Source organism: Oryctolagus cuniculus, chromosome 4 (genome assembly GCF_051225735.1).
Source record: "Oryctolagus cuniculus isolate XC-2025 breed Fujian yellow rabbit chromosome 4, ASM5122573v1, whole genome shotgun sequence".
NCBI lineage: Eukaryota > Metazoa > Chordata > Mammalia > Lagomorpha > Leporidae > Oryctolagus > Oryctolagus cuniculus.
In genome coordinates, this window is record NC_142870.1 from 79,685,468 (window position 1) to 79,699,062 (window position 13,595).

General features: G+C 56.5%; 1 protein-coding gene across 7 annotated transcripts in view; it reads right to left on the minus strand.

The window, feature by feature from the left end:
• MYLK (myosin light chain kinase) overlaps nucleotides 1-13,595 on the minus strand; it is a 214,543-nt gene that overhangs the window by 17,972 nt on the left and 182,976 nt on the right. For all 7 annotated transcript variants that reach the window (XM_089331824.1, XM_089331821.1, XM_089331823.1 and 4 more), the window contains 2 exons: nucleotides 7,372-7,589; nucleotides 5,348-5,471 (listed from right to left, as the gene is read on the minus strand). In XM_089331824.1, coding sequence (XP_089187950.1) covers nucleotides 5,348-5,471; nucleotides 7,372-7,589 — 342 coding nt within the window. The remainder of the gene's footprint in view (nucleotides 1-5,347; nucleotides 5,472-7,371; nucleotides 7,590-13,595) is intronic.

Sequence of the window (13,595 nt, forward strand, 5' to 3'; positions counted from 1 at the left end):
TTGGAGGCCAGAGAGGGAAAGCCCTGCCCGCTCCAGAAGACAGCAGGAAAAGCAAGTAGCCCCGCTGTGGAATGCTGCGAGGTCCCCCTGGTGAGCCTCCTTTCCTAATTAGGAGCTGTAATCCTGCAAAGATGGGTCTTAATCTCCCAACGCTCGCTCCTCTTGCTCCTCGCCTCCGGCCTCTGGCACCCCTCCTCCCGGCAGCCCATCCATCAGAAGCGGCCCCCTCTCCCCTGGCTGGCTCCCAGCCTGCCTGAGCTCCCCAGCACACTCCCTGGCAGACAGCACATCTCCAGAACAGAACCTGAGGTAGGAGGAGACGTCAGAAGCTCAGGGAAAATGGAATTAAAACATAAGCTTGTTTTGGTGCAGTTTTGAGATCCATGCCTACGAAGGGTCTTCAAAAAGTTAGTGGAAATTCACAATGAGGAAAAAGCTGTGCATGGATTTCAAAACTGCTTTGCACAAAAATAAATGTACATTTTAATTCCATTCCTCCGGGGACTTTCTGAAGCACCCTTAAATGTGCATGGCATGGTGGCAAAGAGAGCGTCTGAATTTGCAGTGATGCTGTTTCTCAGTGATGGGATTTCAAAGGACCCCAACATGTTTTCTTTTGGGCTTTTTCTCTGTTGCCAAAATTTGCATAAGGGATCCTGTATTTTTTTATTTAAAAAAATCATGATTTGCTAAAAGATAAAAAAGAACCCCCCAATCCACAAATGCAAACTGTCAGCATTAAGACAAAGCTCCTGGTCTTCCCTGCTCTCAGCCGATGGATTTATCTGGATTTCACATTGCAGTTGGCCAGGGCAAGTCCCCGGATGCGGCACTTTCTCCACACACAGTATCTCAAGCACATACCAAGTCTCCTGGCTCACTTTGCAAGGCTGAGTACTGGCGTCTGTGCCGCAGGGTCACAGAGGGAGTGACTGCAGGGCACAGGGGCGTCAGTTCTTCATCGCCCTGCTGCACAGCTTCACCCAGGGGATCTGAGGCCCAGGCAGAAAGTCAGGAGGCCACAGGCTGCAGAGTTGCCTCCCGCACTATGCTTTCTCCCTGCAGCCTTGCAGGTCACAGACACGTGGCCTGGCTGCACTGGCAGCCAGCCAAGGGGACCGTGTGTCTGCCAGCACAGCTACTGAGTGCTTAGATGGGCTTAGGCTTCCACCTCGTCCTGGCCCTCAGGTTCTCTGGTGGGGGCTTGGAGGGGGCTGGGTGGGGCCCTGGGAGCAGCTCACTGTTGTTTTGTGCCGTGGCCAACCAAGCAGTGGCCTGGGCTTCAGCCACGGGAACCATAGCCCAGGTCCCTGGACAGCAGGGCCTGAAGGTGATGACCAGGGCTGGTGATCCCAGAGGCAGCAGGGCTGGAAGCAGAGAGCATGTCTGGGCTCCGCAGTGGAGCAGCAGGGCCAGCTCTGGGTGGGAAAGACTTGCTCCTCGAGAAGAGCTCCGGCACGGGGACGCCTCCTCGCAGCTGACAGGGCTCTGTCCCCAGGACTGCTCGCCGGCCTTGCTGCCACTCACACACCTCTCCTCCATCCTGGCACCCTCGGCCATGTACCAGGTGGGGTGCTGAGGGAAGCCCTGCCTGGAGAAGGCCTGGAGGAAGGAGGCGGGGGCTGCTTCTGCCTCTGGGGCTGGGGGTGGGAGGGGCGGCAGGAATTTGGAGCAGGGAGGAGGGCAGGGCCAGGAGAAGAATCCCGGTGTCCCCGTAGGCAGCCAGGGAACACCATGTCCTCGACCTGGGGCTGTAGGGGAGGGCAGGGAGGCAGCAGAGGGGGAGGCCTTTGGAAAAGGAGGCAGGCCTGGATTTCTTCCAATGGAAGTGTGGCTTCCAGCTCTCCACACTCTCTCTGCCAGAAACCAAGCGGGCCCCGGGGAGAGCACCCAATCCTGCTTTGCCCTTCAGAATCAGGCGGGCTCCACAAGCCCACCTGCTCCTTCCCTTCCCCGCCCAGGAAGGCAGGCTGGAGGCCAGCCGGGCAGTGGTGCAGCCCTGGCCTCTCAGCTTCGGGAAGGAGCTCCTCAATGATGCCAGCTCCCCCAAGTCTGACAGCTCACCACTTAGGAGGACCTCAGCCGATACAGGGCAGGCAGCAAGTGTGGGATGACCCGGCTCCAGCCACATGCCAGGAGGAGTTCCCTGGCATGAAGGGTGGCCAGGCAGGCAACCCGGCTGCAGAGAGGAACAGAACTGATGCAAGTGTCCCAAGGGCTGATGGCACAGCCAGGCCGGAAGGAGGCCATCGGGTTGGCCCTGGACGGCTCCCGCGCTGCATGCTCTCTCCAGGGCTCTGGCTGGGGAGGGGGATTCTGAGGTCTTGATGCTCACTGTGAGAGTCAGGTCGGCCACTGTGGTTGGGTCCGAGAGCCAGGCTGCTGCACAGGGCTGAGCCAGCCTGCTCCTTGCCAGCCTGCCTCCTGACACGTCTCTGCCAGACACCTTCAGCCTGGTGCCCCAGGCATCGCAGCACCTTCTCCTATTTCAAAGACTCTTCCTCAGTTCTTGGCCTTGGCTTTGGAAGTCTTCTATTATAATGTAGCCCAGGGCCTCCCGTGAAAAGAACTTGCATTGTAAAAGAAAGTGCTCTTCTGGCCAGTAGTCTTAGTTCTGGGTCTCAAGAGGATGTTCAGAAATGCAGAGACCACTGAAGCACATGGACCAGAATGCCTGCAAGCTGGGAACCACTCAAAAGCCCACCATGGAAGAGTGCAGAGTCCCTGGATTACGTTCACACAAAGGGATACTGCAGAGCATTGAGAGTGAACCATCCACAGCCACAGGCTACTGTGAATGGGAGGAGCCAGACACTTCTCTCTGTTTGATTCCACTGACAGAAAGTTCAAGAACAGGAGCTGGTGCTGTGGTGCAGCAGGTTAAACTGCCACCTGTGATGCCAGCTTCCCATCTGGCCACTGGTTCGATTCCCAGCTGCTCCATTTCTGATCCAGCTCTCTGCTAATGCACCTGGGAAAGCAGCAGAAGATGGCCCAGGTACTTGGGACCCTACATTCACATGGGAGACTGAGATGGAGTTCCAGGCTCCTGGCTTTGGCCTGGCCCAGCCCCTGTCATTGCAGTCATTTGGGGAGTGAACAAGAGGATGGATGATTCTCTTTCTCTCTCTCTTACTCTTTCTGCCTCTCTCTGTCTCCACCTCTCTCTGTAATCCTGCCTTTCAAATAAATAAAATAAATCTTAGACACACACACACACACACACACACAAAATGAAAGTTCAGGAACAAGCAAAGCTAACTCATGAACATAATGGTGACCTCTGAGGGTAACCAGGAGGGGGCACCAGAGGGCTGCAAGGGCCCTGGCTAGGTTGCATTTCTTGACCTGGACTGTGACCCACACAGAGCAGCCCTGTGGTTCTGGTTTGTCCATGGTTGTGCCCATTTTAACACTGATAGTCCTGAATCTTGGGACACCTATCAGTCACAGGCAAACTAGGACAGCTGGTCACCCTGCCCAGACTGGGGGGTGGCAGCCAGCCATAGGGACTTTCCTGGCCCCTGTGATCTCAATGCCAAATGAAGACTGAATGCAAGCATGACCCACTCCAGGTTGTTCTGAGGACCAAGCACAAGCCCCTGTGAAGATCCCTGTGCTAGGAAGAACACTCAGGTAGCAAACAGGAAGGCAAGTCTCCTTGGGGACAGCAGATGGGCCCAGGACAGTGGCTGCCGGGGAGGGCGTCTCAGGGGTCTGGGGTGTCCCCATGGCCAGAGGTCAGTGTGGGCAACTGCAGGCCTGGGGAAGCCCTGGAGGAAGCAGGTGAGGCCTGCCGCCCTCTGTTCCTTACCCTCCTAGTATCGTCACGGCAGCTGTCTCCACCCAGAGGGGCTGGTGTAGGGAGAGGCTTGGAGTTGCATGCCTGGCCAGGGGTTTCTCCCCTGCCGCTCAGAGGGAGGCTGCCCTAACCGTGCACCCCACAAGAGTGAAACTCCTGAGCCTGGGAGAAGGCTGCATAGCTCAGAACTGTCCTGCTTCTGCCAAGCCTTTTCTCTCTCTCTTCTTCCTTCCTTCTTCCCTTCCCTGCCCTGCCCTTTCTTTTCCTTTTAAAGATTTATTTGAGAGACAGAGAGGAAGGAGTGGAGGTGGGGAGAGAGCCAGCAAGAATGAGAGTGTGAGCTTCCTCATCTATTGGTCCACTCTCCAAACGCCTGGAGTAAAGCTGAAAGGCAGGAACTCAATCCAGGTCTCCCATGTGAGTGGCAGGAACTCATCACCTGAGCCATCGGTGCTGCCTCCCAGGGTCTGCGTTAGCAGGAAGCTGGAGTCAAGAGCCAGAGGTGGGAATCAAACCCAGACACTCCCATGTAGCAGGTGGGTGTCTTCACTGACATCTTAACCACGAGGCCCAGGGCCAGCCACCGCCTCAGCTTTTCTAACAGCGGCTTCCAAAGCCGGCTGAGTGTCAGAGCCCCTGGGGCCTTCCCTCATGCTCAGGGCTGGAGACCCCTGGTGTCTAGCAGAGCAGTCTGAGCAATCCCCTCCAAGTATTCTAGGACAACAGCTCATTTCCCTTTTGCTTTGACAACAGAATTTCGTTCTTTACTGGATGCACCTGTTTCTCTGCGTCTTCAGGGAGACCATCCCACAAACTCAGCAGGCCGCACAAGGTCAGAGCTGGCTCTGAAGGCTAAAGACTGATCGCAGCCTGCGGCTTCAGGAACTAGTCAGGGGGATCTGCTGAGATACAATGTTCTAGAACTTGGTGACCACAACCTAGAACGTGCAAGGAACACAAAGTTTTGGGTCCCCTGGACCTTGGGACCAGAGCCTGTGACTTAAGGACCACCTGGCTGTTTTGTGCGTGCAGGCACCTGCCACGCCTAGGTCTAGTTTGCTGGGCCCTGCCTCGCGTTCGCCAGCATTGCTAATGCAAACAGCTTCACATCTTGCCCCTGATGCCCCAGTTGTAATTACTGTGCTGCTTCCTGTTGGTCCCACTGAAGGCTCTGTCATTGAGAGCTTGTTAATCGGTTCTGTGTACTGGACTCAGAAACAACGGGAGCCACTGGGGTCCCCTACTCACACTGGCCTTGAAGACAATGAAAATGCCCAGAGACGTCCACCTGGACGCCGTCCCCCTCCATCCACAGACCACCCACAGTGAGGGTGCTGGCCATATGTCCCTCCCTGCCTACCCAAGGCCTGGTTGGCCAGTGAGGGGATGGTGAGGGCCCAGAATAGGGGTCTGGGTTAGCTACACGTGGCTACAGATGTGTCATGCTGGCGACCCACTCAGAACCCTCCCGGCTCTGACGCTGGCCCTGTCCTTGCTACACCAGGGCAGCCTGGGGCCCCTCCTGCAGGAGCCACGGGGACTCACAGGATGTAGCAGATGACGCCGATGCTCCACATGTCCGTGGCATAGCTGATGGGCTCGTAGTTGATCACTTCGGGTGCCACGAATTCCGGGGTGCCGAAGAGGACCTTCAGAGACCCGGCGTTCTCTGAAACCAGGATGCAGAGGGATCAGGCGCCAGCTCCAGAGAAGCAGATAAGCAGCTGCCCTGAGGGACACAACTGCCAGGAGGGACACAGACCGGGGTCACCCTCAGGAGCTCTCTCTCGATGACTGCACAGAGACACGTGGCCTTCTCATTAAACATACACATCAGTGCATCAGTGAACCAAAGGGCCACACTCAGTTCAGACGTCCTGTATGCAAAATGGTCCTTTCATGCCTGTCTCTCCCATGAAGTAGGCCCCGGGACAGAAAAGGGACTTTCTGCTGAACTGTCATTCATGCTGTCCTCATTCTCCTCTTCAAAACCCTCCACAAGCCCAGGAGGCCATGTGGTACCTACAACCACTGAGGATGGAAGTGAGGCCAGTGGGTGAAGGACCTCCCCTGCCCATTTAATGGTCCCAAGACTCACCCACTGTGGTCTGGCTCCTGAGCTGTGCACTGCCCACCCCATCCCACCGCCTTCCTCCTCCTCGTCCTGGAGCTTCATGCCTGGCCCGCAGGGTCTGCAGGGACCATGGTCAAGGCCGGGAGAGGCTGTAACCCAAGTTGGTGACCCTTGGCCACAAAGAACCAGAGCTGCCCCTTGGCATGCACCTGAGGCAGGGTGCTGGCATTGGTGGCACTGCAAGAGGGCCTTGCCAGTAGTGGATGGCCGCGGACCTCACGCCTGGGGCTACTTCTGGTCTCGTTGAGCTTTGCAGAGTGCATGGCCCATGTTCTAAAGCCAAGGCCGGCATCCTGGAGATGTGGAAGCTCTGCCCCAACTCTAATCCTTCCCACTGAATTGGAACCGCTTCCTGGCTCTCTGACTGACACAGTGCCCCCATAGTGACCCTGTGCCCAGCGAGCCTGCACTCGTGTGCCTTGGGTCCTGATGTGGCCAGCTCTTGAGGCCAAGGATCTCCTTGTTTGTTAATTAATGAGTGGCTACTGTGTGGGAGCCAGTCCTGCTCACCAGACCCAGCTCCCCCCTGTCCCGTGAGCAGGAGGAGACAGTGGGCCAGGCATGATGGCTGAACCTCGGGGCCTGCTTCTCCCAACCTGTGCTGGCCAAGAGGCAAGTCACTGCCCAGCAGACCCCCACTCCATCCCTGCCCTTGGACGATGGATGGGACCCAGCCCCACCAGGACTGCGAGTCCTGGGAGAAGGCTGACTGAGTGGCATCAGCTTGGCCAGCTCCTCCCACTGCCCGCTGCGTGGTGAAGCAAAGGCAGCTCCCGGGGCTGCCGGCTAGCAGGACAGTGGCCGAAGTGGGCAGGCGACATGTGAGGCCCAGTCCCCGGCTCCAGCGACTTCAGGGCTGAGTCCCCTATCCCCTCCCTCCTGCTCAGCACGGGGGAAGCAGAAGTGCCAGGGAGCACCCTGAGCGAGGCCCGGTGTCCTGCCTCCAGCCCCAGCACCTCCTCTGGCTCACTGTGGGACCTCAGCTTCCTGCTCCACAAATTGGGTACCATAGCAACTGCCCTGCTGACCTCACTGTGAAGGTCAGGGAGCTCCCCGCTTTCTTTTTACCATGAAAGCGCTCTGGCAGCCACAGAGCAAGGTGCCGATGTGGGCAGCCACTGTCACCAAAATGAGCTTTGCCGCTAATGGCACCAGAGTGCAAAGCAAAAGAGGCAATGGCAGTCGCCATCATCATCATCATCATCAAATAAAGAGCCGCTTGTCCTGTGGGTGGGGCCCTGCTGCTGTCGTGTGCCCTGGAGGGACTCTGCCAATACTCCTCAACGGCTCTGAGGCAGGCTCCATTGCTGCCCACTCCACTGCTGCAGGATGAGGCACCTGAGGCTGACAGCCCCAGGGCTAGGGAGCAGCGGGGGCGGGACCTGAACCTGGGCCCTGGTGGGGGGAGACGGCGGGAGAGGTGCACGGGCCTTACCCAGCCTTCTGGCCAGGCCGAAGTCGATGAGCTTGATCCTGGTGCCCGTCTTGTTGACGCACATGATGTTCTCAGGCTTGAGGTCGAGGTGGACGATGCCCTGCTTGTGGATGTACTCCACCCCCTCCGAGATCTGACGCATGTACTTGATGCACTCGCGCTCCGTCAGCTCGAAGTCCTCGTCGATGATGCGCTCAAACAGCTCGCCACCTGATACTCTGTGGAGGCACAGCACACTCAGCCCCCCGGGACCCCCGGGGCCACGCTGGCAGGGAGGCCGGCCGAGGGCAGGCTGGGACTAGGGGGCCCCAGGCAGGAAAGTTCAGGGTTTGGGGGTGACGGGCTCCCGCTACAGCTCCCTGAGTTTCTGAACTCCACCGTGGAAGTTGGACCAGGACCTCCTGGTTTCTTGCTTGGGGGACACTGCCCTGCACCTGCTCAGCTGCCGGGGGGCCGGGGGTGGGGGACTCAGGGAAGCAACTGGGCCAAGCAGCTTCAGAGGTGGGCGTGAATGAGAAGATCCAGACGTGACCACCTTCACCAAAAGGGTGACCACTGGGCAGTGTCCATCCCTCAAATGACGAAAGGTGCATAAGGGAACATCCCTGTACCCAAGCTATGTCCTTTAGTCATGGAGAAGCGAGGTTTTAAAATACAGTTCCCATAATCATTTATCTTGCACAGCTGGGAATGGAAAAACATCTTCAATAAAAAAGAGCCTCGGCCAGTGTTCTAAAATTAGTCAGCTGTAACCCATTACACCTACAGATGTGATGGATCTGCTGACTCTGGCTAGGGCTACAGTATCAGGCTACTCCCTGCAGCCATAGCCAGCTCCTCTCACCGGTCCCCAACCTTGCTCATGCTGGAAGTATCATTCTTTCTATCTGGATAGATTTTATTTTATTAATAATTAATTATGTATTTATTTTTGATTGATTTGAAAGGAAGAGAGAGATGCGGGAGAGGGAGAGGGAAGGGGTGGGGGTGAGGTATCTTCCATCTGCTGGTTTACTTCCCAAATGCCTACAATAGCCAGGGCTGGGCCAGGCTGAGTCCAGGAGTCCTGAACTCAATCCAGATCTCTCACGTGGGTGGCAAGGACCCAATTACTCGCGCCATCACCTGCTACTGGAATCAGGAAGCTGGAATCTGAAGCTGAGCCAGGACTCGAACCCAGGCACTCTGATGTGAGGTGTGGGCTCCTCAAGCAGTGTCTTAGCCACTGCGCCAAACACATGCCCCCTGGCTAGACTATAGACCATGGCCAATCAGCTCTGCTTCTCCCCCAGGCCAGCCAGCCAGCCAGCATCCGGCCCTTCAGGGCTCCATTGCATGAGTCCCCTGTTTCCCTGCCCCAGCCCTCTGACCACCTTCCTTACTCACTGCCCAGAAAATTGACAGCATCTCTCTGGCAACTCATAGGCTACCCGGAGATCAGGAAGGCCACTTCCACAAGGGCCAGTAGTTTACCAGCTGCACAAGGCGGGGTGGCTTCAACCGGGGCCTCTCTCACAAGGCTGCCCCTCTCCTAAGGGGAGTCAGCGTGCAGACAGGACTGGAGTTTGAGGCCTGTCTCTGATTTAATGAGCTGTTTGACCTCAGGCAAGTGACTTAGCCTTTTTGAGCCCCTTATCTGTCCCCACCTCTCCCAGTTGTTAGGGATGTGGGAACCTTTGAGAAATACTCTGCACATGCTAATCACAGTTTGACAGCCTGTGGTGCGCAGGTGGGTCTTGGTACTGACTCCATGAGAGAGACGGGCAAGGACGCACTGGGGGCCCAGCACAGCCCAGCCTGTCTGCGGCCATCTCAGAAGGCACTCCTGGAAGGGCTGAGCCAGCGGCCACTGGGGGGAGCTGGAGCTGAGACTTTAGAAGCAACTGGAGAAGGTCCCTGCACGCTCAGCAGGTGGCGCCTTTGGCCTGAAGCCTTCATTTTCTATTGCTCTCCAGCAAGCTCCAAGTCAAACTCCAGTCTCCAGTCCTAGGCCTCAGCCAGGACTTAACAGCTCAGTGCCTCGTCTGCCCAGCTGTACAGTGCAGATAAAAACCGTGTCCCCTCACAGCCTGAGTTACTGCACACGTGCTTAGGGGCGTGCCTGGCACACACTAAGTGCTCAATGTCCACGATCAACATTGTATTTCAAAGAATCACTCAGGGGTTCCTGTTGAAAATACAGAGCCCCAAGATCCTCTCCCTTCTGACTGAGAGAATCTTGGGAGGGACAGGGATCTGAGTCCGGGTATTTTAAGAAGCACCCCAGGTCACTCTTACGATCAGACGTGGTTGGGAAATCCTGGCTTACTCAACTACGGCTCCGAGAAGCCTCTCCCTACGCCCCCCTGGGAAGGGGGCTTGCCCTGTCTGGGTGGCCACACTGCTGCTCTGCACCCTCTGTCTCCTGTGGGCCCTGGGTCTGAGTGTCACGTTTGTGGACGTGTCTGGAAAAGGTCTGCCTTGTCGCTGGACCCTTATTAGCATCGGGCAACACACGGCACAGACAAGGCGGCCCCAGGCGTGCAATTTCAAGTGTCAGGCAGCCTGGAAGAGTATGCAGCCAGGACTTTCAGTGCCCCTGGGAGGCCTGGCAGGACCCCAAGCCGCGGGGATCATTCCTACTGCACTTCTGCAGGTGGCTTACTCAACATCAGCTCACAGAGGCTCAATCCTATCGAAGGGCATTCAGTGTAGTTTGAAACCTGCTCCCATGGTGCACTTTCTTGAGAGCTTGTTTGGAGGTTCTAGCAGGGGAGCGCAGCTACTCGTATACCCTTGACCGAAGACCGGTCCTCCTCTAGCGGGGATGGTCGTCCTCTTCGACCGAGCGCGCAGCTTCGGGAGGGACGCACATGGAGCGGTGAGGGAGGAAGGGGACACCCGCCTAGCCAGCCAGATCAGCCGAATCAACCCTGGCGATCAATGGGGTGACAGATGTCGCAGCCAGATCGCCCTCACATCCATGGTGCACTTTCTTGGATGGAAAAAAGTCGGTTTCTCTTCAAATTGTCCAAGATTATGGGTGGAGAGTATTGGTCCCTCAGGGAGAAGCCGCTGCCCATAGAGATGGGATAGTGCCAGAGGAAGTGTGTGCTCAATAAACAAATGCTGAACACACGAGCAAATACCCACTGCCACCAAGCCCACCTAATTCCAAGGGGTCAGGTCAGTCCCTGAACTCTAGACCTTGGCCAGGCCTCACTGGCAGTCAGAAGGAATGGCGCTCCCCAGGAACTCCCTCCACCCCCCCAGACTCTCTACCCCTAGCTCATGGCAGCCACTTCGGTGGAAGCACAAAGGTGAGGGCCAGCCTCGGACAGCTCAGCTTAAACGCCGCACCTTCCTTAGTGCTCGGGGTCCCAAGTACTTCCAAAATGACCAGCTCCAGGCCAGGGTCTGGAGGAGCCCCTGCCTCTGAGCAAGGCTGCTGTGTGACAGGAGCTTGTCCAGTAGTCGGAATTCAAGAAGGCTGCAGACACACATTCCTTCTTAATTCTCAGCACATCTGGGGACCCTGGAACGGGTTCTCACTTTTCCCTATCCCCAGGCATTGTCCCATGATTAACCTCAGTTTCTCCATCCAACGAGGAGGAGAGCCATCGCCCTGCTGAGAACCCAGCCTCCCCGACACGAGGAGGCCTGGGTTGGAATGCAGAAGCTGGGAGGGAGGCTGCGCGGGGGTTGGGGTTGCTCCCTTCCTTGGTTGAGCTCTTTTCAAGGGGCAAGTTCCCCAGCCCAGTGTAGGGGAGCCTTCTGGCATCGGTGCGTGTGAGGCTTGCTCCTGTCCACGGGGGGAGGCCAGAGGCGGAGGGATGAAAGCCAGACCAGCCGAAGCCTTCTTACGTTTCCTCCCTACTTTTTCCATCCAGCGTGCCAGCTCCCAATTCCAAGCTAAGTATGGTATTCTGCCCACTGCTGCGGCTGCCCAGCTTTCTCCGGGCCCGGCCGCCTCCTGCCCCTCCCCGCGCCCTCTCACGAACTCGCTCAAGGTTTGAGTTCTAAAGATAAGACATTCTGCCACATGTCCTCACATGCCCACGCTGCCTGGACGTGGCAACCTGTTCGAGAACAAAGGTGAAAGCTGCAGGCCACAGGCGATCGTGAGGGCAGAATGAGAAGAGGCCACGGACACGCATAGCTATTTCCCGAAAGCGGGGACGAAAGTTTGAATTTGGGGCTGGAAGTAGACGGAGAGACGGAAGACAACTCAGGGTTTCCTCCAAGTCTCTCGTGGTTGCACAGCACTGTAGAATTTTGTAGCCAAAAAGGGAGCTGTGGCATGGTGATTCTGGTCCAGTGCTGCTTTTTGCTGGGCTCAGTGAATCACCAGCCCACCGCAGCCACACGGTGGTGCTCCCTTCCTTGGGTTGAGCTCTTCTCAAGGGGCAAGTTCCCCAGCCCAGTGTATGAGGTACATGTGTACGTGATATATGTGTGTGAGGGGTGTGTGTGGTATATGTGTGTGGTGTGTGTGGTATGTGTATGTGGTGTATGGTACGTATGATGTGTGTGGGTGTGGTATATCTGTGGTATGTGATGTTTGTGGTGTGTTTGTGGGGGGTGTGGTATATGTGTGTGTTGTGTGTGGTATATGTGTGTGGTATGTGGTATGTAATGTGTGTGTGTGGTGTGTGGAGGGGATGCAGGGTGTGTTGTGTGGGAGTGTGGTATGTGTGCTGTGTGTGTGGGGTATATGTATGTGTGGTGTGTGTGTGGTGTGTGCTCAGTGTGGTATACATGTGGTGTGCGCCATGTATGTGTTATATATGTTTGGGGGTGGTATATGTGTATGGTGTGTGCTGGGTGTGTGTGTGTTATATATTTGTGGTGTGTATGTGGGTGGTATATGTGTGTGTTGTGTGTGTGAGGTATATGTGAGTAGGGTGTGTGTGTGTGTGGTGTGTATGGTGTGAGGGGTGTGACTGGTGCTTGTGGTGTGTGTAGTATATATGTATGGTATGAGGGGGTGCTATATGTGTGTGTGTGGTGTATGTGGGGTATATGTGTGTGAGGGGTGGTATATGTGTGTGGGGCATGTGTGTGTGGGGTATGTGTGTGTGGGGCATGTGTGTGTGGGGCATGTGTGTGTGTGGGGTGTGTGTGTGCGGGTGGCATACGTGTGTGTGGTATATGTGTGCTGGGTGCGTGTGGTATATGTGTGGGGGGGTGCTATATGTGTGTGTGTGGTGTATGTGGGGTATATGTGTGTGAGGGGTGGTATATGTGTGTGGGGCATGTGTGTGTGGGGTATGTGTGTGTGGTGTGGGGGGTATGTGTGTGTGCGGGTGGTATATGTGTGTGTGGTATATGTGTGAGGGGTGGTATATGTGTGTGGGGCATGTGTGTGTGGGGCATGTGTGTGTGGGGCATGTGTGTGTGTGGGGTGTGTGTGTGCGGGTGGCATACGTGTGTGTGGTATATGTGTGCTGGGTGCGTGTGGTATATGTGTGGGGGGGTGCTATATGTGTGTGTGTGGTGTATGTGGGGGTGGTATATGTGTGTGTAGTATATATGTGTATGTCTGTGGTATATGTGTATGTGATATATGTGTGTGGGGTGTGTGTGGAGTATGTGTGTGAGGGGTGGTATATGTGTTTGGGGCATGTGTGTGGGGGGGGTATGTGTGTGTGCGGGTGGTATATGTGTGTGTGGTATATGTGTGCTGGGTGTGTGTGGTATATGTGTGTGGGGGTGGTATATAAGTGTGTGGGGCATGTGTGTACCTGTGCTAGAGCACACTAGCAGCTCAGAGGTGAGGGAGGTGGAGGACTGGGAGGTAAAGGAAACGAGGAATTCTGGGGAAGCTCTGGCTGGAGGCCACCTGGTCCATCCCCTGTGCCTGTGTCCATGCCAGGAGAGAAGGAGCCACTCTTGGAGAGTGGGAAGGCAGCAGAGAACAAGCAGCTGGACTGGGACACGGAGAGGCACAGCGGGAGGCCGGGAGCAAGGGTTCCACTCCCTGGGTCCAGATCCCCGCCTCGCACTCCTGGTTCACGGGGAAGTCAGAAAGTCACTCGACCTCTTCCCTTCCACTCAAAACCACCTGCAGCTCAGCATGGCCTTGACTGAAGCCAGGGAGCTTGGGAGGGCTTTGCCCTCTGAGGGGGATGAGGCTGAGAAGGGGGGCAGGGCTCCTCCAGGAGCCACTGAGCCAGGCTGGTGATTGTGGGTCAAGGCCAGCACCACGCACAGACCTTCTGGATCCCACTGCTCAGCCCCACCCG